The following is a 22,320-nucleotide window of genomic DNA, read 5'->3' on the forward strand; positions in this document are numbered from 1 at the left end:
AGAAATAGAATGTGAGCCACAGTCTATATATAGTTGTAAATTGTTCAGCAGCCACTTTATAAAAAGTAAAAAGAAGTAGAGAAAATTAATTTTAATAATATATTTTACTTAACCCAGTGTATCCAAGAAATAATCATGTCAACATGTAATCAATACTAGAAAATTGTTTAATGAGATATTTTACAGCTTTTTTCTCATTAAGTTTTGAAATCTGGATGATTCTTGATCTTGATTCGGGCCATTGTCTGGGATGTTTTTGGTTATCACAACCAAGAGGGGTAGAGGTATGTGTGTACTCTTGGCATCTAGAGGGCAGAGACCAGGTGTGATGCTAAACATCCTACAGTGCACAGGACAGCCCCCCACAGAGGATTATCTGGCCCCAGAGGTTAACAGTGCCTATTTTACACATACAGCACAGTTCAGATTCGCCACTTTCCAAGCTCTCAGTAGCCACATGGAGCCGGTGGCTACCATATTGGACAGTGCAGCTCTATAACATAAAACATTTGGACATGCACTTAAAAGCCAGATTTTTAGGAATTTGGGTTTTGGTCAATTTGTTTTCCTGCTCATCCCTGAATAAGTGACCAAATGAGATGTGGCTGGTTCACCCATCCCTGGCTGGCTAAGGACAGAGCCCATCTGTCTCTGGCTATGTAGACTCTCTTCCAAAGCTATCCGCCCTCCCCTGGGAGACTGAGCCTGGGGTGGACAGTGAACCCTGTTGTTCTTTTCTGGGGAGACAATGCTGCAGGCCCTGCTACCTACCTGACAGGGCTTTTGTGGCTCAGGGAGAAAAGGGCTTTGTCAGGACAGCAGCCGAGGAGCCTGCAGTTCAATGGGGCCCTTTATGTCTGCACTCCCGGGACGCTCGGGATGCTCGATGCCAGCCCTGGGGAGGCCCCACCCCCTCCTAGAACAAATGGGGACCCTGAGGCCCAGAGAAGGTATAGAAGGCCCTCCAATAGATGCCAGTTCCCTCCACCTCAGCCCACTGCCCTGAAACATGAAATCCACCTAACTCTGAAAAGCCCTGTCTCAAAGCACAGGGTGAACTCAGTATTGTCCTTAACCTGGGCAAGGAGGCCCCTGCCCCCTACCCTGAACTTTAGCAGCTCCACAGATCACAAACACATACACAATTAATGCATTAAAGTCTCCCAAGATCCAGGCCCATCTCTGGCACAAGGCAACTATAACCAAACATCTTCTCTTGTGACTTAAAAAGCCCAGGCCAAAGCAAAGCACTCCATCTCTCTCGTCCTGTGTCCTTGGAACAAAAGCGATGGAGTTTGAATGCAGTGAGAGTTTGAGGGTTGTACCTTGGCCAGCCTCAGAGATGGACACTCTTTTATAGCACAAGTAGGATCTGAGCAGCAGAAATGCTTAGGTAAGAGAAAAGACAAACTAAATTCCTTGTCATGTCCTCCCTCCCAGGTGGCATGGATACATTCATTTTTCTCTAATGAAGTATCATTTCCCAGTAGGGCCAGTCTCCAGTTTCTGTCTCCTTTGTGTCTTGGAAGTACTCATGCTGGTCTTGGAAGTATTCACCTCCATTTGAACTCTGGTGCCACATCCCTCCAAGGTTAGGGACAGGCCTGGGTGTTAAGGGTAAAGATAAATGAACTTGGATCTGGTATGTGGGCAAGACCTGTGGCTTCCCTTTCCTTTCTAACCTCTGCCCTACCCACCCCGCCCTGGACCCCATGGTGGTTCACAGACACAGATACACACACACACACACACACACACACACACACACACACACAGAAAGGAGCAGGAAGGACTGTCTTATTTGACAGATAGGGAAACTGATCCTTCTGGAGAGAAGGTGACTTTTTAAAGTCATCCAGCAAATTAAGGGAAGCCACATGCATGCTGCGAGGACCCTCCCTTTGAGGCCCAGCTAGAAGGCCACCAGCAGAGGGTGGGGGGTGGTGGCTTGGGAGACAGGGTGAGGACATAGCAGCTCTGTTTACTCCTGGCGCCCTCAGTTATTGGCTATGGGACCTTGTGGGGACGGGGCGGGGGTAGTTTATCAGTATTTAAAATATGGCTTTTTCTATTCCTATACAAAATGTTATTAGGGGAAACTGGTGATAGGTATATGGGAACTCTGTGAAATATTTTTGTAACTCTTCTGTAAATTCAAAATTACTTCATAATCAAAAAAATTTTAATACCGTTTTCCCTCATCTGTACCGTGGAGATTAGCACCTGCCTCACAGAAGGCGTAAATGAGATCATGCCTGTAAGGCTTTAGTACAGTATCTGTCCCGGAGTGAAGACTCAGTAAATAACTACTTTTCAAAGCTACTTCCTCCAGAAGGCCAGTGACCTCTCAGCACCCACCACTACTTTCCTGGCAGTCCTCACTACTTGGGGGCACAAGTTATTTCAGCCTAAAATGCCGGGCTTGGTGTGGCTGCTGGGAGCATGCATTTCATCTTGGCTCTTCTGCTTCCTAGCTAGGACCCCGGGGCAAGTTACTAGATCACTCCGTGCCTCAGTTTCCTCTCTATAAATCATAAAGCTACAAATAAGTTTGTCATGAGGATTAAATGAACTGGGATTTTTCAGCACTAACAGCTGTGCCTGGCCTATAGCAAGCAACACACAAGTGTTTTTAAGGTCAAGCTCAGTGTTTCTCGAACTTTTTTTTACTAGCACCCACAGGAACAAATATACTTTCCATCACCACCGTTTTTCTTTTTGATGGTGATTTGGAAAACACCAGTCTCTAGATAGTTGATCCCATTTTGTTTCCCCTATTAATAACATATAAGGTTCTTGGGGGACAGGGAATATGTTTGATTCATTTTGGTCTCCAATTACTTCATTTCCTTCTTTCATTCAATTTACCAAGCTTGTATCACCCATTCATTCCACATATATGTATCGACCTTTATTGAGCACCTACTATGTGCCTGTTGCATATTAGTGCCCCAGTGCAGATCAGACCTACGTTAAATGAATAAATAAGGCAGGGAGGCAGGAAGCCAGGAAGGCAGGCAGGAAGGAAAAAACCCAGGGTCCTGGATGCCCATGCCCCGAGAGAGCCCCAACTGGCAGCAGTTCCCCCCTTTTAGTCCCCACGTTCCCACTTCTACCTCAGCCAGAAAATTGCCCCCTCTCCAGCCACCCTGGAGCCCATCAACTGTCTGGGTGCCGGTCCGGCGTCTCGAGGAGAGGCGACGCCCGGGGACCCGCCCCCTCACCTCCTGCCTGGGGCGAGGTGGTGACTCCCTTTCCGGGAGCCAGGCAGTCTCCGCGCCCCTGGAGGGCATGCGCCCCTCCGCGGGCAACTCGAGCACAGGGCCCCAGGCCCAAGGAGTTGCCCAAGAGGCTGGGCGGCTCCTCCCCGGGGACCCTCCCCCTCTGGGGTGCGTCATTCTCCCCACCCCCGGGTCCGACCCCGGCTGCTCCTCGCACGCCGGCCACGCAGGGACAAATCTCAGCCACCTGCTCCGGAGCCGGGGCGCCGGGGCACCGTCCGCCCCATGGAGCTGCCGGCCAGCAACGCCAGCTGCGAGAACGGTGCGTGAGGCCAGCGCGGACCCCGTGCGCTCTGCGCTTCGCCTTCCCTCCCTGCTGCTCCTTTCCTCTGCGTCCTCTCCTGCCAGGGGGACCGAAACGGGGGAGGGGGTCCGCATGCGTCGCCCCCCACCCAGTTCTCAGGCACGTCTTGGGAAGGAGCAGGGTTCTGGCTGACTTTCCCCCTCTTTGGAGCTGGGTAGCTGGTGGGGGGGGGCGGGAAATGGGAGAAAGGGAGGCGTGCGTGGGAGGGAAGAGGCGGGATTTATCGATTGGAGCGGGTCTACCAAGAGGTGTGGGGGGGGGGGCCGGGGGGGTGTTTTTTATGTATAGTTGCTTCAGATTTTAGTACCTGCCCAGGTCTGTCCCCCTGGGGCTTACCAAAGACAGGGTAGAGGGCGCAGAGACTCACCACCCCCAAACCCACATCCACCTTTTAGGAAAAGGAGGGAAAGAACAACCCAGGAAAGGATAAGGAAAGATGCTGGGCTTTATGCTCAAGTTCTTATTATGAATCTGGGTAGTGGGCTAGGCTCTTTACCTGCATTATCCCAGTTAATACTTAACACAACTCTAGAAGGCAAGTAGATATTATTACCTTACTGTCACCATTCTGGAGGTAGGGAAAATGCGGCTCTGAAAAGTCGGATTAACTTGCTCAAGGTAAAACAGTGGGGAAGTGGAATATAGAACCAGGACTCTTGGATTCTAAAACCTGTACTGTGCTCATCTCCTTTCTTGGTATTTCTCCATTTTCCTACCTGGTCTTGGTATGCAGCCTGTGGGATAGCCCTGTTTTTCTAACTTCTCTTCTTCAGTGAAGCTTTCAAAGCGGGCCTGTTGGGTGTTGGCTGGCCTTGGTTTTCTGAACAATGATGCAATCCGTTTTCAGCCTCGTCTTCCCCTGGGGAAAAACATGTTCCCCAGTCTTAGCATATTCTGGAAGGGAAGCAGGAATCATCTGGCCCCACACCCATTTGTCAAGATGGGCACCCTCCTCAGAACTGGATTTCCTTTGGCCGTCAGCCCTCTCTCCTTTTCTTTTTACCCCTGTGGGAGGACTTGACTTGATGGAGGGCACTGTGCCCCTTCGATGCCTCAGGCCTCCCCCAAAGAGCCAAGCCCACCCTTTGGCTCCACCTGCTGGAGATGAACCTTCAGGAGGGCGGGGGAAGGGGGTGGAAATGGGCTTGGCCTTCCTCTTGGGAGTTGCCCTCCTTGGCCCACATCCTCCCAGGTTCTGGCTCTTTTCCTGAACTCAGGGAACTCCCAGGATTTGACTCTTGCCCTAACTGAGGAACAGGAGTGAGCAGTCAGAACAACTCTGATTAGGGACCCAGATGGTTTCTCGTCTCATCTTCTCTGGATTGTGACACAGGTGTTGGAAAGAGAGGTCTCCCACTGCAAAAGACACATGGGCATCCCCTGGTGGGTTCCAGACCCAGCTTTGCCACCAGGCTTTTATGAGGCTCAAGCAAATCCTTCCCCATCTCAGGGCCTCAGTTTCCCCAGTTGAAAAGAAAGAGGGTTAGACAGGATGCCTTCTAAGGGCTCTTCCAGCTCTGCTGTTCCATGCTTCTGTGCCATGGAAGAAAGGTCAACAGCGCCCTTACTTTGTTACACCAGAATGCCACTCTGTGCTCTAGATATGCCAAAGCTAAAGCTGCCTGACCTTTTGGACTTTGGGCCCTTCTGGTGCAGGCCTAGAGATCTAGCTTGGTTCGAGGAGAAGTGCCTGGCCCGGGCCTACATCCTTGGCCCACGAGCCTGGGTCTTTGTGACCCACAGTTTGAAAAAGACCTTCTACCACCAAAGGTCACAAACTCAGGTGCTTATAAGGGCCAAGCACATAACCAAATGACTGAAGGGAGCCAGGTGTGGACTCAGGGGAATCTCAAAGAGCACGTCCTGTCTAGGGGCGAAACCACTGCTGAGCCACAGCCAACTGTTGCCTATGGGACGGTGTGCCCAGCAGAGTAAGCAAAGGCAGCCCTGAAGCTGGACTTTCATGGGAAATCTCCCGATTTTTAAATGTTAGCAGGGAGCTCATGTTTTAAGGTAACCTTCAAGAGGCTAAACGAAACCCCATCCCCCTTGCCACCTGCTGTGTGTGTGTGTGTGTAACTGAGAGCATGAACTTAGGCATTATATGTGCTAGGGAAGCAATTCTGGCTTCACCACTTACCACCAGTGTAGCCTTAGGCAGGTTACCAAGCTTATCAGGGCCCCAGTTTCTTCAGCTAAAACCCTGGGCATGACCACTCTGCCGTTTCCATGGTAGGGGTGCTCCTGAGAAGCCCCAGGGTGCTGGGCCCTGGGAGTGCCAGAGGATTATTGCCTGTGCTTTGTACTGTTTCCTTGAACTTGGGCAGCTTAGTTCTTCTGACTGAGGGTCTGCCCCTCATGCCCAAGTTTGTCCTGTTGTCCTTGGTATTTGTGCCAGAAGAGCCAGCAAGGGTGTGCTGGCTCAAGGGCATGAGAACTGATTGACTCTCGTGGGCTCTAGGACTTGGAAGGAGAGCTAAAGACAGATCCTGCGTGGGGTGGCGGGGACACCGATCCCTCTGAGGCCTGAAGGAGGCCTCAGCCCTGACCACAAGCACCAGAGGTCTTCGAAGTAAGGCCTGGGGATGGTCGGTTCTGACAAACAAGGATGCTCGTATTTCATCATCTTCAGGCCTAGGAGGGTCTGTGGACTCCAGCCTCACTCCCTCCTGTTACCTGTCAGGACTCTGCACTGTGGCTGCTGTTAGGGATACGTAAGTGAAGAGGCCTCTGGGAGGGGAGAATCCCTGTGTGATCCTGAGCTGTTGGAGGCCCATGTGCCCAGAGGCTGGGAGGGGATTCCTGTGGAGGCCGGGAGGTTGGATTCGATGAGGACTGAGAGCTGCGGGGACCCTGCGTGGTATGTGGGGGGCATCAGTCTGGCTTAGTGGTGAGGTGCTGGAGTTCTGGAGTCAGACAGCCTGTGTTCTTACGCAAGCTTCCTGACCTCTCATGGCCTCCATTTCCACATCTATGAAATGGGAATCAAAGACAGCACTTATCTGACACATGGTTGGAAGCACTTGATGAGTTCACGAAGATAAAGTCCCTAGCCTGCATGCAAATGTCCCCAGCGTGACTCTCACCGTGGTCTTCCCTAGGTTCCCTGATCAGCCTGTACTGCTCCTCCCAACAAGTCCTGTGCCGGATCGTCGGTGACCTCAGCCCCGAGGTGCCCAGCAGTGCCATCTCCAACAGCTGGCAGGAGAGGTTCAGGCAGAACTACAGCTTCTACGTCGGCCTGGGGCTGGCCTTGCTGTCCAGCTTCCTCATCGGCACCAGCGTCATCCTCAAGAAGAAGGGCCTCCAGCGACTGGTGGCCTCTGGTGCCACGCGGGCTGGTAGGCTCCTGGGGGGCGGGGGTGGATGGGGTGCTGGGCGGCGAGCCCTCGGCCAGCCCTGTGAACCTCCCTTCATGGGGTCCACTGTAGCAGTTTGAGAACCTGTCCTAGATAGGCACAAAAGGCTCATTGTCAGTCCCGTTGGGGGGTCGATCCACCAACAACAGGAGACCTTCCTTTATAATCCAATAGTTCCTGAGAACTACATGATCAGTTAATTGGGGTGAAGACAGGGAAAAGTCTCAGGGCCAAGAATCAGAAACCCCAGGTCTAGTCCTGGTTTTATTTCTTACCAGTTGTGTCATCATAGGCAAGTCACAATTTCCCTACAGAATGGGAATATAATACCTTTGCCCAGAACAATGTCAGACGCTGGTGCGTCCTCACGTACTATCAATCTGAGCTCCTTTATAGGCTACAAAAGAATTACTGAGTCTCTGCCCACAGGGATTTGCTTGTTTGAAAAATAAGACGTGTATCCATGAAACAATTGTTGAGAAAAGGAATCCTATGTTAAAAAATTTGTTCATTTAATCATCATTCATTGTGTACCTGCTGTGTGCCAGGTGCCGTGCTAGACCTGGGGACACAGTGCCCTTGTGGGGCATTGAGTTGAGTGGGAGAGACAGGCAAGTCGATAAACAGTTGTTCTGTAGCATGTTAAATGCTATCATGGGGAAAATGCAGAATGCTATGGCAATATTTTGGAGGGGCATGTAAAGCCAGGCTTGGGGGGTAGGGGAGGTTTTCTGTAAGAGTTGATTTAGAAGCTGAGACCTACATGATGTGGAGATAAAAAGGTGAGGGGAGAAGAGAAAGAAGTAATATTCCAGGTAGAAAGAACAGCATGTGCAAAGGCCCAGGGGTGAGAGAGCATGAGTGATATTAGAAGCTGAAACTGTCTCAGGATGGCTAGAGCATGGAGGGGTAAGAGATGGGGTGAGGGCCAGCTCATGAAAGGTCTTGTAAACTGGGCTCCAGAGTTTGAGTGTAATTGTAAGTGACAAAGGTTTTAGGTAGGAGAGTGACATAGTTCGATTTACGATTTGAAAAGATCTCTGGTTGCTGGGTGCAGAGTGGATTAGGGGACAAGACTGGAGGGTGGGAGACCAATTTGGGGAGAAAAACAACAGAACTTGGGCCAGGAAATTGCAGTGGGAATGGAGACAAGTGGTGAAGTCCAGAGATAGATTTTGAAGGTAGGACTTACTGGGTTTGGGTTTGGTGTTGCCTGGCCCCAAAGGGAGGATGAAAAAATGAGTCAAGGTGACTCAGAGCTCTCTGCTTTGAGCAACTGGGGAGATGATGGTGCTATTTTCTGAGACAAAGAAAGCAGGAGGAGCAGGTTTACAGGAAGACGATGTGTTCAGGTTTGGACGTGTTCAGTTTAATGTTCTATGGGACACTGAGCTTTGGAAGCAGACTATTTGTGTTCCAATTCTAGCTCCTCAATTCCAGGTGATATGATCCTGGGCAAGAAAAATAGTCTTTCTGCCTCAGTTTCCTCATCTGAAAAAATGGGGATAGGAATAGTTCCAGCTATATCTTGTTGTGAAGATATGTTTAGAAAGATGCTTAGCATGGAGTAAGCACTAGTATTAGTTTTACTGTGATCTAAGTGGGAGAGCCTGACAGACAGTTGGATACCCAGGACTAGAGCCGGGTGTGCTCTAAAATGGAGAGCTGTGAGGTGTGGGCATGAAGTCAGGATCAGTGGTCATTGCTGCCCTATCTCCTCTTCTGGACAAGGGTTTGAAAGGCCAGAGACCTCCCAGAGTGCCAGAAAAATAGCTGCTTCCACTCAGGAGAGAGCAGAGCAAGTATCATTGACCATTCAGAAAGGCAGCTTCCCTGGAATCAATTTTTTCTCCAATCTGCTCTTTCAATATCTTCGGAGATTTCAACTCAGAGTAAAATGCTCTCAGAGCACTTAACTTTTATGGGAGATTCTGACTGCTTGCGGAACCTGATGAAAGTTAAAGACCATCTTAGAAAAATGGGCATTCACAAAAAGCAACATACAAGTTTGGGCTTTTCACGAAACTGTCTAAAACCCACCCTAATCATCATCATCCTCATCCTCATCGCTGATACTGCGTATTGACCATGTGCCAGGCTCTGAGTCCATCATGTGAACAAAGCAGACACAATTCTAGGCTACATGGAGCTTCCATTTTAGTGGGGGAAATTTCAGAAAATAAATAGATCAATTCAAATTATAAATGACAAGTGTCATTAAGGAGAAGAACTGAGTGTGGCGAGAGAGAATCCCAAGAGGAAACAATAAAGATAAGGGGACCAGGGAGGGCATTTTAGTGGAAGCAACATTCAAGCAGAGACCTGTAGAGTAAGTGTAGATATAGGCAAATATTGTTAAGAAGACTATTCCAAACACGGAAAAGCACATGGCAAAGGCCTTAAGGCCAAAAAGAGCTCATCATTTTTGCAGAACTCAGAGACAGCCTGAGCGGCTAGACTGTAGTAGGAAGTGTGGCAGGAGATGCCTTTGGAGAAGTGAGCAGGGTCAGTACTATGAACAGGCTTGTTAGGGATTCTGGTCTTTATCCTAAGAGCATTTCGAAGCCACTGGCCAGCTAGAAGCTGAGGAGTGACATAATTCTTAAAAGACTCCTGGCTACTATGAAAGGAATGGATTATAAAGGGACAAGAGAAGAACCAGAGGAGTCCTAGGAGGCGGTTGCCTCAACCCAGACCAGAGGTGATAGTGCCTGGGAGTTGGGTGGTGGCAGTGGAGTGGACACACGTGAAATGCATTTTGGAGACAGAATCAGCGGGATGAAATGGATGCAGAAGGTGGAGTAGTGGGAGGGTCAGGTGTGATTCCCTGGTTTCTGGCTTAAGCAACTAGGTACACGGAGGTGCCGCTTACTGAGCTTCATTTAGTGGGTGGGGAGCATTTAAAAATCAAGAGTTCCATTTAGGACAGAGTTTGAGATGCCTGTGCGAGACCTAAGAGTTGTCAAGTAAGCAACTGGATATACATCAGGGCTAAGAAGAAAGGATCAGGGTGCATATATGAAATAGGGTATCTAGATGGAATTTAAGACTTTGGAAGGGATGAGCTCACCCAGGGCAGGGCCCAGAAGCAAGCCTGGAGAACTCACCACAGCTGACATATACTGACCCCTTAGAGACTGGCGAGTGAAGGTAGGGAAGGAAAGGTCCTGAGGAAGTACGGCCAACCTCTAACTTCATGCCCATTCCTTTCTACAGTGGACGGAGGCTACGGCTACCTGAAGGACACAATGTGGTGGGCTGGATTTCTCACCAGTAAGTGGGTTCTTTGCTACTAAGGACAGTGCCCTATTGATGACAGAGGCAGAGATGAAAGGAGGGGTGGATGGGGCATTTCTGTCTCTACTGTGCAAAATATGAATCCAAGGCCCAGATTTCTAGGGGGAGAATCTAAACAGTCTTTGCAGGTAGAACATTTTTACCTGCATCTCAGGTCACTTTCTCCATCCAAAGTCAGTCTTTCATCCATAAAGCATCTGTCCCCAGAGAGCTTTGTACAGAGCTGGTAGTGATAAAGGTGTAATTTCTCAACTTCCCTTGAAATTCAGGGAGCTACGACGGCCCGCTGGAGTCTCCTGGACTCCTGCAGGGCACAGCCTGGGACTCCTGAGTCAGCTACCCCATTCCACAAGCAATTGTTGGCTCACTTAGAACATGGCTGGTCTGCCACCTAAGGTTTGCCCACATTTTCACATTCACACATTCCTTTCCACCCACCCTCTCTGGCTTTCAATCCCTAATTCTTTGGGGTGGAAAATTAGCCAGCTTTCTATTTGTAATCCCCTAAGTCAGGTTTTGATCCCTGTCTTAGCCAGAGTTATCACATTCATCATCTGCTTTCAAAGGGCAGACCCAGGTCATTCCCTACGAGCAGGGAGACAGAAGAGGCACTTGCAGGAGTCTGCAAACTGGAAACTCATATGGGGAGAAGTAGGCCCTTTGGGAATGTCTGACTTTGTAACCACCTGCCTGTCAATCTAGACTATCCATAACTCCTCTGGGAAAGACGGCTCCATGGACCATTTGGTACCTGGAGAATCAATAACTGTAGCTGTTTCTTTATTTGATAATTAACACTTTCTAGAGCTTACCTTAAAGATACAGACCAATCATTGGCAGTCCCTGAGATACATTTAACCGTGCCTAGGCTAGAAGCCAAGGGACCTCAAGAACCAGAAGGCACCATGTGACCCTGGACTCTAGGCCACCTCCCTATCTTTAACATGGGAGGATTTGGTCAGGATCATCTGGGCCTGACCTTCAGATCAGATTCTGCAGGGAGAGAGCATAAGGATGGGCATTTTAAGGAATGCTGGTCTGGGATTCTGTGAATGGTTGAACACTGAATGAAGCCGTCTCCACCCAGATTCATTTGGGCTGGAGATGGCGCATCGGAGCCACTGTGACCTCTTTTCCCCCTTAATTTCCTAGTGGCTGCCGGAGAAATTGCCAACTTTGGGGCCTATGCGTTTGCTCCTGCGACAGTCGTCACACCACTGGGAGCGCTGAGTATCCTCATAAGGTTGTTGTCACCTCTCTTGCTGTCTCTTCCTATTTTCAGTTTGTTGATGCCCGGAACTGCACATGGGGTCAATTGCTACTTGCAATCAAGGACCTGGGTCAGTCCCAGCTTCCAGAAAGAGGCAGTGTGCTGTTCAGAGCTCCACACCCTTGGGTTGTTTGCTGCCTGGGCAGTGAAGGGGCAGGCCAAGCCCAAACCAGGTGGAAGGACTTCCCCTGCCACCAGGCTGAATGTCTCATGTCAGTGTTTTGGTGCCCCAATAGGAGAAGCACACAAGTTGAAAGTACAAGCCCTAGATTAACCCTCCCTGGGTTCTAACCTTATCTCTGCCACTTTGTAGTTACATGGCAGGTCACTTAACTACTCTAAGCCTCAATTTCCCATCTGCTAAGTGGGGATGTTCATAATACCTGCATGAAGACATTGATTTAAGGACTAAATGAGATGCACAGAAAGTGCATAGTACAGAACTGGCACTGAAGAGTAACCACAGCTAACATCTGTGGAGGGTTTACTCTGTGCTAAATGTTCTAAATGGATTCACTCGTTTAATCCTCACAGCATCCCTACTAATTAGAGAGGAGGGGAGACCTGAGGCCAAGGGAGGTTAAGCATCTTGGCCAAGGTCACCCAGGTCCCAGGAGGCTGGGCCAGGATTCCCTCCCAGGCAGTCTAATTTCAGAGTCTGGGTGCTTAACCACTAGGCCCCATTGCCTGGAAAATGTTTGATGGTATTAAAGATAGCTGATATTAAATGTGTGTGCTTCCCATTGCCCCGTTCCTCCTGAGCTACAAACACAGTTCCTCTGTGGGGGTCCTGAGCCCCATTTGAAGCTGGCTCTGATTGTCACCCTAACCTTGGAGCCCCGGTAAGTCCCCAGCCCACCGCACCCAGTACCTGTAATTTCCTGTTTTGTTTTACCAGCTTGATGACGATTCTGCAGCATTTATGCAGTCAAAAACCAGATAGAGCCATGACTCACATGGCACGGTTGGCTGATGTAGCTGTGATACCAGTACTGCGTATCTGATTAGTTTACAGATTCCCATCCCAGGAAGTTGGGAGCAGCAGGGGACCCTCCACTGTGTGACCTCTGCCTTTGCTAGTGCTACCGGGTGCTGGTGGACAGGCGTTGTGGGTAAAGTGTTTTTGGGGGTTTTAGAGGAGAGATGGGAGACATTCAAAGGAAGTTAGACATCAATCCCCTCTTTCCTGATACCTGTAAGCAGGACTCATGAGGCTCATTGGGTTACCTTAGGTCAGCCAACAGATTTTGCCCTAAACTAATGCCACCTTTTTAAAGAAACAGAAGCATGCCCCAGCGATTATACCTGTCTTGTCTCACCACCCTTCTTCCTTCACCTTTGCTGGCTCATTTGGAGGATGTGACGGGAATGAAAGTCACATCACCAAGGAACAGCAAGGAACTGGAGGTGTTTTGTCCAGAAAAGACTCAAGGTAGTCAGGAGAATTCTTCTCAGTGAGGTGTAGCGGGAAAACCATAGGCTTTATAATTAGACAGAACTTGAGTTCAAATCCTGGCTCATCTCTTACCAGTTGTATGATCTTGCCATCATTTAAGCTTCTATGGGACTCAGTTTTCTCATCTATAAAATGGACATAAGTATATTTTACTTCTCAGAGTTGCAAGATGTTAGTGAGATAATAAATGGGAAGTTCTTAGCACAATATCTAGTATGTAAAGTGTGCCCAAGTGTCACTGTGGTTGTTTATATTGGCATACACAAATGGAAGAAGGAATGGATTTGTTTTGTATGGCTCAAGGAATAGATATGGGATGAGTAGAAACTACCATATTTTGGGTTAATAATAGAATGAACCTACAATGGATTCATTTGCCTTGTGAAGGGGGGAGCTGCTTGCCACCAGAGGTATACAAGCCAAGGCTGAAAGCCTTCTGTTTGCAATGTTAAGAGAAGATGTGCTCATTGGGTAGGAAGTTAGACAAGAGTGCTTTGAAGGGGTCTTCCAACTCTTCTCTTTGGGGATATTGTCCATCTCTAAAATGAAAGAAATTCACATGTGTGTTGTCGATTCCTCCAGCCCACACTATAACCCACCCCTAAATAAGTTTCTATCTCACACATTTCCTAGGGGTCTAGAAAAGCTTCCACGTGTGAGAGTAGTGAGCCCTTGCTCAGCCCTCACTTTTCTCCAGGACGCTGGGACTGGGCTGGCTGCTGTAATCCCTTTCTCCACTTTCACATGCAGTGCGATCCTTTCCTCATATTTCCTGGGAGAGAGTCTGAACCTGCTGGGGAAGCTGGGCTGTGCGGTCTGTGTGGCCGGCAGCACAGTGATGGTGATACACGCCCCCGAGGAAGAGAAGATCACCACCGTCATGGAGATGGCTGCCAAAATGAAAGACACAGGTAGGCTCCAGGCTCCCAGTGAGCAGGAAAGCACTGGGCATGAACCATGTTAAAGGTCTGACTGGGTTCTGGCCATCTCAGGTGCTGCCATGTGGAGGAGGAGGAAGCAAGCTCAGGGAGGAAAGTTGATGGGCTGGTACTGAGGCTAGCTTACAGGTTCCCAGTCTGATAGGTATGGCTGCTATTATTATGTATTTGTTATGTGCCAGGTACTGTTCTAAATGCTTTGTTTGCATTGTCTTAGTTCAGGTTGTTTTAACAGAATATCATAGACTGGGTGGCTTATAAACAACAGACATTTATGTTTCACAGTTCTGGGGGTCACGATCAAGTCCTGCATCAAGGCCCGAAAGATTTTGTTCATAGATGGCCAGCTTCTTGCTGTGTCCTCACCTGGTGTAGAGGGCAAAGGAGCTCTCTGGAGTCCCTTTTATAAGGGCAGTATTCCCTTCCTGAGGGCTCTACCCTCATGCCTGAATCACCTCCCAAAGACATCACCTCCAAATACCATCTCATTAGGGATTAGGACTCAACATGTAAATGGGAGGGGTGGCATTCCGTCAGTTGCGTGTATTAATTTAATCCCACAAAAAAGCTCCTATGAGGAAGGTCCTAATATTAATCCTATTTTACAAAGAGGAAACTGAGGTCTTGGGGGTTTAATTAATAATTTGTACAAGTTATTAAAAAGTTGTGTTGCTGGAACTGGGACCCATGTTTGACTCCAGAGCCCACGTTCTCTTTTTTTTGTTTTTAATTTTTTTGGCCACACCAGGTGGCATGTAGGATCTTAGTTCCCTGACCAGGGATCAAACCAGCGCCCCCTGCGTTGGAAGCACAGAGTCCTAACCACTGGACTGCTAGGGAAGTCCCAAGCCTAGGTTCTTTTTTTTTTTATACAGAACAGCTCCATTCTGTTCCTTTTTTTTTTTAAGTTATACAATTTTTATTTATTTATTTATTTATTTATTTATTTATTTATGGTTGTGTTGGGTCTTCGTTTCTGTGCGAGGGCTTTCTCTAGTTGCGGCAAGTGGGGGCCACTCTTCATCGCGGTGCGCGGGCCTCTCACTATCGCGGCCTCTCTTGTTGCGGAGCACAGGCTCCAGACGCACAGGCTCAGTAGTTGTGGCTCATGGGCCCAGTTGCTCCGCGGCATGTGGGATCTTCCCAGACCAGGGCCCGAACCCGTGTCCCCTGCATTGGCAGGCAGATTCTCAACCACTGCGCCACCAGGGAAGTCCCCCAAGCCTAGGTTCTTAATGAGACAACACGTTGCCATGGGTGGGGGGCTCTAGAGGCTGCTGGCATCCTCCCAGGTCAGGTTACCTGTCTCCATCCCCCCAAAGGGTACATCGTGTTTGCTGTGCTTCTGCTGGTGTCCTGCCTCATCCTCATCTTCATCATCGCCCCACGTTATGGACAAAGGAATATCCTCATCTACATCGTCATCTGCTCTGTGATCGGGACCTTCTCCGTGTCCGCCGTCAAGGGTCTGGGCATCACCATTAAGAACCTCTTCCAGGGGCTGCCAGTTGTGCGGCACCCTCTCCCCTACATCCTGTCCCTCGTGCTGGCACTTTCGCTCAGCACTCAGGTCAATTTCCTCAACAAGGCGCTGGACATCTTTAATACCTCCCTGGTGTTCCCCATCTACTACGTGTTCTTCACCTCGTTGGTGGTGACCTCCTCCATCGTCCTCTTCAAGGAGTGGTACAGCATGTCGGCCGTGGACATAGCGGGCACCCTCTCTGGCTTTGTCACCATCATCCTGGGTGTGTTCATGCTTCACTCTTTCAAAGACCTGGACATCAGCCACACCAGCCTGCCCCACATGCACAAAAACCCAACCCCCGCTCCCGCCCCAGAGCCCAGCATTATTAGACTTGAAGACAAGAATGTTCTTGTGGACAATATAGAACTCTCCAGCACCCCATCACCAGAAAAGAAGCCCGAAGTATTCATAATCCATTCGTAAAGCTTGGAATACATGAGTGAGAGGATGAGCCCTGTGGTACAGCCTGACTGCTCAATTTCAGAGCCACCTGGTTATTTTCAACACAACTCCTCTTACCAGTGGCCTCTCTTTTCTTGAGACGTTCATTTATACCTCACTGCTGTTTCCGGGAGAAAAATCCCTACCCAGTGAGCAGTGGCGGTAGAACCTCCTGGAAACACAGCCTCAGTGACCAAATACCCTACTTCACATTGGTGCCAGCAGGTCCCCTGGACCTCCCGTCCTACTTGTTTCCTCGGTGCCATCTCTGTGTTGTTGGGAGGAAGATAGGATTTGATCTGTTGAATGTAGCACAAGCCAAGAACTTCCCTGAAATGTTGGTCATCAGGAAATCCCTTGCACTGATTCTCCTCCTGAGACTGATTCACCGTTCCTGAGCCCGACTCACCGTTCCTGAGCCCAAGGCTGAAGTGCAGCTGGCCCTCCGAGGCCCAGAGAGCAACTCGCCACGCCTCCCATCCAGAACCAACAGACACACAATTATTGTAAAATGTCTTGTTGCATTTGCCACCTCAACTTCGGAGACAGAGGCAAGACCTCAGCTGACCTGCTTACTGTGAAAGCCACCTGACGTCTCAGGGAAACACTTCCACCAGCCCCATTCCCGGAGCAGCCAGCCTGGAGGTCAGCATCTGTTTCCATCCACCCCACCCCTTCCCCACCCCGCCCTCTCTACATACATCCTACGGAGTCAGTCATGGAGACATTCAGGCAGTCATCTAAGAACTCAAAACAACACAACAACAACAAAAGGTGCTTCCCAGCCAAGCTCTGCTGGCCAAGCCCAGTGTTTCATTTTGCCTCACTCTCCAACGAGAACAGCGATTGCACTGCTCTTAAAAGTAGCCTGGTTGTCGAGCAGAATGCACTTTCCTTTTCCTCAAGGAGTAAACCAAAATATGATTTGGGGAGATGGGGAGACGAGTGAGGAGCAGTCAGGAAAGCAGACACAGGCTCTCTGGAAACCAGGGGCTAACTTTGGTGTTTACTCTGGTGGCGAACCAAGAACCCAGGTGGAAAAGGCCCTGGGTAACTTTTTTTTTTTTTTTTTGGACACACCACGCGGCATGTGGGATCTTAGTTCCCTGACCAGGGATGGAACCCGCACCCCCTGAAGTGGAAGTGCAGAGTCTGAACCACTGGACCACCAGGGAAGTCCCCTCAGGGTAACTTCTGGGCTGAAGCCTTAGAGGCTTGGCCAGTGGGATCAGCTCTGAACTTCCGTGACCAAGTCGGGGGTGTAAGGTCGGCACGGGGTGCATTCTGCCTGTTGACCAGATCGCCACCAAGTCCCCAGCTCCACTGACGAGCTGCCCACACTGGGAAGCAGTGTGTCACAACTGCTCCACCACCACCTGCTTTGGGGACTGCCTTTGGTCCCCTCACATTTGACCAGAGGCAGTCAAAAAAACAAGAGCAGCTGGAGAGAGATATAATTAATATCCCCTCCCTTCCTGTCTTCTCTCCAGCAGCAAGAATGTGAGAGTTGATACGAGGACCATTGACAGGGAGGTAAGGGAGCCAGTGTATCTGTAAAGGAGGAGGAAAGACCTGGCCCTCAGCCCTTGAGCTGGTGCAGAGCCTGCCCTGTGTAACTCCACACCCGTGCCTGTGTTTACGTCCTGTGCCCTAAGCATAGCCAAGCCCAGGCCAAACTGTTGCTGGCCTTGGAGCTCCAAGGAACAGACTGGCTTCCTGCACCGCCAGCCTCAAAGCCACAGTTTTTAATGAATGTGGATTTCTCTCTGTAACGAAAATCAATGCAACATGTTGGATCTTGAGAATGACCGTAATCTGAAGGCCCTGAGAGCGTGGTCCGCAGGGTCAGGAATAAAGACCTCTGAGTGTGTTTACTTGATACTTACATCTTGGCTTTCCTTGGACACGGAACAATTAAGCTGGTTCCTCTAGTGCCGGGGGGCCAGTCCCCAGTCTCTGGAGAGTTCCGGCTGCCAAGGAAGTCCCTCCAGTGCCTTCTACAGCCACGCCTTCACTAGAGAGGGAAAGGCTGTTTGGGGAATAGCGTCAGTAGAAGTCACCCATCCCTTGTTTATGCCCGAGCCCTTATGAGAAGCCAAGCACAGTGCTAAGAGCTTCACGTGAATACTTTTAAGCTCTCGCAAACGCTCAAGGTAGATCTGTATCATTCATGCCTTGAGTGACCCCAGACCTATTAAAACTAGACTGGCCTGTGTCCAGGTGCAAAGACAAACAGCTCCCTCGACTGGTCAAGGGAAAACCCAGGGCTTTTCTATGGCTCAAGGTCTTCCATGGTGGCCTCACAGGCTGGACAGACGGTCTCTGTAGGAACTCTTCTGAGGAGTCCTCGGTGATGGATCCTATCCAGGCTGGCCAGTGCAACATTAAAAAAAGCAAACAAAAAAGAGTTGCCAAACCAGACAACATTTCAAATGACAATTTAATTAAATACAAACAAGGAAAAAAGGCACCACAGCCCATTCAAGTATTTTGCATAGATATACAAATATTGTAAACAATTAATAGGTGGACGAGAGAAAAGAGGATCTGTTTTCTGTGAACAATCTCCCAAATAAAAAGAAAATTCACATTGCCCTGGATCCCAGACACATACGTACATACACACAGTGGGTGGTGAGAGAGGATGCATGGAAGGGTGACTTTGGGGGCACTTGGCTTGGATTCTGCAGAACCTCTCCTTTGCACGGTTCCCTAAGGATGGGTGGAGCACCTTTCCAGTTGGCATACTCTTGACTTTCTAGGGTGTCCAGCAGAGCTGTTACATACACATTTAACACAATCACTGACTTTAGAACTGGTCCCCAATTTAAAACACGCAAGTCTTCCATACCCTTGGCCAAATAACAAATTCTGACATAGGTAAGGGGAGGCTTTGTTCAAAAGGATTATTGCAAGAGATGGCGAGGGGCCATGGCCACAGGGGGATGGGGCTACGACAGTACTGTAAGGTCTACAGTGAGACACTAAGATCCTAGAGCTGGGGCAGAAAGGAGCTTTTCTTTTATAGGGGGAAGTCAGTAAGGCTAAAAAGAACCCACGGCAAGCAGGCAGTTACCACTGGAGCCCGGTGCCTGGGCTAAAACTCCCACTGAGACAGGGAGAGAGGGTGCAATCCCCCTTGAGGTCCCTTGAGGTTTACATTTCAGAGATGCCTCCTAGGCTCTTAAGGAAAACACACCTAGGGTTGAAAAACTGGCAGGAGGCTAAGTTAGCTTCTGAAAAGATTGACATAGTCTCCATCTGAACAGAAGGCTGGTTAAGTCACTCCACCAAGCCTCAGTTTCAGGCTCCTCTCCTCCCCACCAGACCCTGAGCATGGACTCACCCTTGGCCAGAGACAGCATACAGCCCCTCCCCCAAAGGCTGACCACAAAGATGGTCCCTGAATGTGCTTCTTTCCAGCCATGCTCACTCCTTCCTATAAAAGGCCCCTTCCTCCTGAGCTGTGGGATGCTCACAGATCTTGTAGCCGCTCGGCTCACCTGAGCATTCTCCTAACGCAACTGCCCCCTGCCCCTAACGCAACACTCCCTTCCCCAGTCTTGCAGTAATCCTTGCGAATAAAGTGCCTCTTTCCCTAAGTCCATATTGGTTTTCGTCACCTCAAAGCAGCACGTGGACACAGGAGGGGAAAACCGGGCTACGACAGCCAGGCTCGCTCCTGGGCAGCCTCCCCGGCCCGCCAGAACACAGCCAGGAGTCAAACGGTAAATAGAACCGGCTGCTGAAAGTCTTATCAAATTTAGGAAGTTCAACCATTTTCCAGTTCACAGTACAATGTTTATGGGATGGAGGTGGTATTAAAATAATGGAAAACAAAAACGGAAACAAACAAGAAAGCAACAACCCAGGTCTCTTTCCGGTATGGTTCCAGGGAGGGTGGATTTCAGGTTCAAAAGGCTCATGCAGCTACAGTGGCTGGGGCATTTTCACTTCAGAGCCTTCAACCTCCTGACGTTGGGGAGAAAAGCTGGACATGCCACAGGAATGTCAGTGAGGCAGGGGGTTGAGTTTAAGGGTGATTTCGGTGGGGAGGTGTTTTCACCGTTAATTTTCTGGGGCCCAGCCTTGAGGCCTGGGGCGCCTCGAGTAGCACGCTTAAATGGAAGGCTGTCCCCTGACCTCATCAGGCAGCAAGGATGGTGGACATCGGCTCTGGGGAGCAACCAGGGCCCTTGTCGGCAAGACAGGGGTGTGAACATCACCAATATCACAACTACCTGACTACCTGAGGGAAGAGAACTTCATTTTCCTGAGCTCTTTCTAAATCTATCCCAAGTGTCCCCCGCAGGTGCACAGCCTGAATCTCCCACTTGTCTACAAACCCAAGAATATCTAGTGAGCACCTATTGTATGCAGAGAACGATAAGGGGGCCCCGGGGTAGTTGGGAGTGAAAACTCAAGCCTCTTCCTTGCACTGAGGTTTTCAAGAGCAAACGTCTGCCCACTGCAGGAGGCGGGGAGGCCCCACGCTGCCCAGCACCCTTCTGGGGTGGGAGACCGTCCCAGAGAACATCTCCGGTGGCTCTCTGAAAATCCTCCCAGCTAGCAGAGCACCGCACAGCCCCCATTCCCTGCTGTGGGGAGGACAGGACCAGAGGAAAGAACACAAGGAAGAGGATGAGAAAATGTCTGGCTGGTCCCGGCACAGACTCTGTTCCGTCAAGGCTGCTGGCTGCTGCTTCTCTAGGGATCTCTAGAGACAGGTCTGCTCTCTGCTCAGAAGACAACGGTCCTGCCTCAAGCCAGTGACCAGGTCTGGGGACAGGCTGGGGCTCCCAGGATGTCCGCTCTCCTCCCTGCACCCACCACTATCCCTGAGGACCTTACTCAGATTCAGGTCAGGGAGTAAAAGGAAGACCCACACTCTGCTGAGGTCACCACACACCATGGAAAGTAAAGCTACGACTCCACAGCCATGGCCCGAGTCTACCCCGGTCAACACTCTTGAGAGCCAACATAGGAGATCCCGTGGCCAACCCGCAGGCAGGACCCTGACTTGCAGGTCACAGCACCAAGTCCCAGGAAGTCGGGACTGCCGGGGATTCACTCTCCACAGCACCACACATTAGGCGGGTCCCAGCGGGGAAGGAGAAATCAAAAGCGTGAGGCACTTGGAAAATGCAGAAGAGAAAACAAGGAGCAAGCAAGAACAATGGCGAGCGGAGTCGAAACCTTTGGCTTGACGGCTCAGAGGGGGCCCGGGCTGTGCTCCCCCTACTGTCTACACTGCCTACAAATAGTACCTGTCTGAGTCAGAGTGACCCTTGGGAGTAAGGGGATGCGGGGGCTTTGGTGGGGGGAGGGGGGCAGTGTGAGGAGGGAACTTGACGTGTTCACATATGGCCACAGAGCCAGGAGCTGTGACCTCAACCAAGCCCTGGCTGGAGTGACCCCTCCCGATCAGTAAAGCTAAAAGGGACAGTAAGTGCCCAGCCTCTGTCCAGCCTGGGACCTCTGAGGAAGATGGAAACAAAGGAAAGCTCTCATGCGTACCCTCCTCCATAGGATGTGGATGGATGGCTTCTCCAAGCTGAGTCCTGGCCTCAAGGGCTAAACAGACTCTTCCCAGCTGGGCTCGCCAGCTCAGACAGCCTGCACCAGCTCGACTGGCACCTCTGGGACGAGGGGCCAGCTGAAGGGCGGATGGGGGACGAGCAGCCATTCAACCTCTTCCGCTCTCCCCTCCCTACCTGGGGCTGAATATTGCACAAAACAACACTTGGATGCCGTTGACAGTAGGCACTCTGGGCCTCTGAGGAAGCTGAGGAGGCACTGAGTCAAGGAGGAGATTTTTCAGAGATGCAGTGGTTCCAGGAGGAGGGGAGTGGGGGAGGAGGAGCTCAGAGGCGGCCAGGCATGCTTCCTCCAGATTCCGTGGCCACGGCTCCTCTGTGTCCTCACAGAAAGGGAGAAGCCCCTTTAGACGGGTCTAGATTTTCGAGCTAGCCATCCCCACAGCCCTCTGTGACCTGTATTCAGGAAACTGCGGGAAAAAAGAGACAGGGAGAGAGACATCAGCTCCGTGGGATCAGTGGGGAGCTGTCCTCTTGCTTGTGACAGGTGGGCAGGAGGGGCAGACTGTCAACTGAGAAGAAGGGCTTCCGCAGAAGTCTGTCCACATGTCTGCTCGTCCAGACCATCAACTCTGCAGTGAGAGGCATGGTGGCGGCCCCCAACCCCTAGCTGACAAGCCATCCCCCTCCTCCCTCCCTGCTCAGTCTGCAGAGTTCCCAGGGCCTCGTAGGAACACAGGGCAGTGAGCCAGCTTCCTCACCTGCTCCCCTCTGCCCCAACTCCCAGGACTAAGAATACATCAGCCCCAGGGAAGATGTATTAAGAGGGGCCGTTTGTGCACAGCCTACCATAGGCCAGCGGTTAATGTAAATTAACTGCCTTGACCTTCACAGTAACCCAATGGGGTT

At 50.4% G+C, this 22,320-nt stretch overlaps 2 protein-coding genes and 1 long non-coding RNA gene across 4 annotated transcripts in view; 1 reads left to right on the plus strand and 2 right to left on the minus strand.

Moving 5' to 3' along the window:
* Nucleotides 1-6,298, minus strand: part of LOC309622890 — a 23,687-nt gene extending 17,389 nt beyond the window's left edge. The window contains exon 1 of the long non-coding RNA XR_014241191.1: nucleotides 4,302-6,298. This is a non-coding gene — a long non-coding RNA (uncharacterized lncRNA). The remainder of the gene's footprint in view (nucleotides 1-4,301) is intronic.
* NIPAL4 (NIPA like domain containing 4) lies at nucleotides 3,390-17,753 on the plus strand. Of its 2 annotated transcripts, XM_082379131.1 has the most exons (6): nucleotides 3,391-3,543; nucleotides 6,687-6,926; nucleotides 10,161-10,217; nucleotides 11,394-11,484; nucleotides 13,718-13,878; nucleotides 15,228-17,753. In XM_082379131.1, exons 1-6 carry the CDS (start codon nucleotides 3,507-3,509, stop codon nucleotides 15,854-15,856), a joined length of 1,215 nt encoding a protein of 404 aa, XP_082235257.1. In that variant the 5' UTR covers nucleotides 3,391-3,506; the 3' UTR covers nucleotides 15,857-17,753. The 2 variants fall into 2 exon arrangements, with proteins under 2 accessions (XP_082235258.1, XP_082235257.1); XM_082379132.1 differs by lacking the exon at nucleotides 10,161-10,217 and having other exon boundaries at nucleotides 3,390-3,543.
* Nucleotides 17,754-18,296: 543 nt separating this feature from the next.
* The window catches only part of ADAM19 (ADAM metallopeptidase domain 19), an 89,234-nt gene continuing 85,210 nt past the window's right edge, over nucleotides 18,297-22,320 (minus strand). The window contains exon 23 of the mRNA XM_082379060.1: nucleotides 18,297-21,881. Coding sequence (XP_082235186.1) covers nucleotides 21,828-21,881 — 54 coding nt within the window. The 3' untranslated portion in view covers nucleotides 18,297-21,827. The remainder of the gene's footprint in view (nucleotides 21,882-22,320) is intronic.

Source organism: Balaenoptera borealis (assembly GCF_965194805.1).
Source record: "Balaenoptera borealis genome assembly, chromosome: 2".
Taxonomy (NCBI): Eukaryota; Metazoa; Chordata; class Mammalia; order Artiodactyla; family Balaenopteridae; genus Balaenoptera; species Balaenoptera borealis.

Bases quoted from the DNA above. Each gene is read 5' to 3' on its own strand.
- NIPAL4 (XM_082379131.1), top strand. From the start codon at position 3,507: ATGGAGCTGCCGGCCAGCAACGCCAGCTGCGAGAACG. The intron at 6,927-10,160 runs GTAGGCTCCTGG...TCCTTTCTACAG, and splicing joins CTCTGGTGCCACGCGGGCTG to TGGACGGAGGCTACGGCTAC. The intron at 13,879-15,227 runs GTAGGCTCCAGG...ATCCCCCCAAAG, and splicing joins TGCCAAAATGAAAGACACAG to GGTACATCGTGTTTGCTGTG.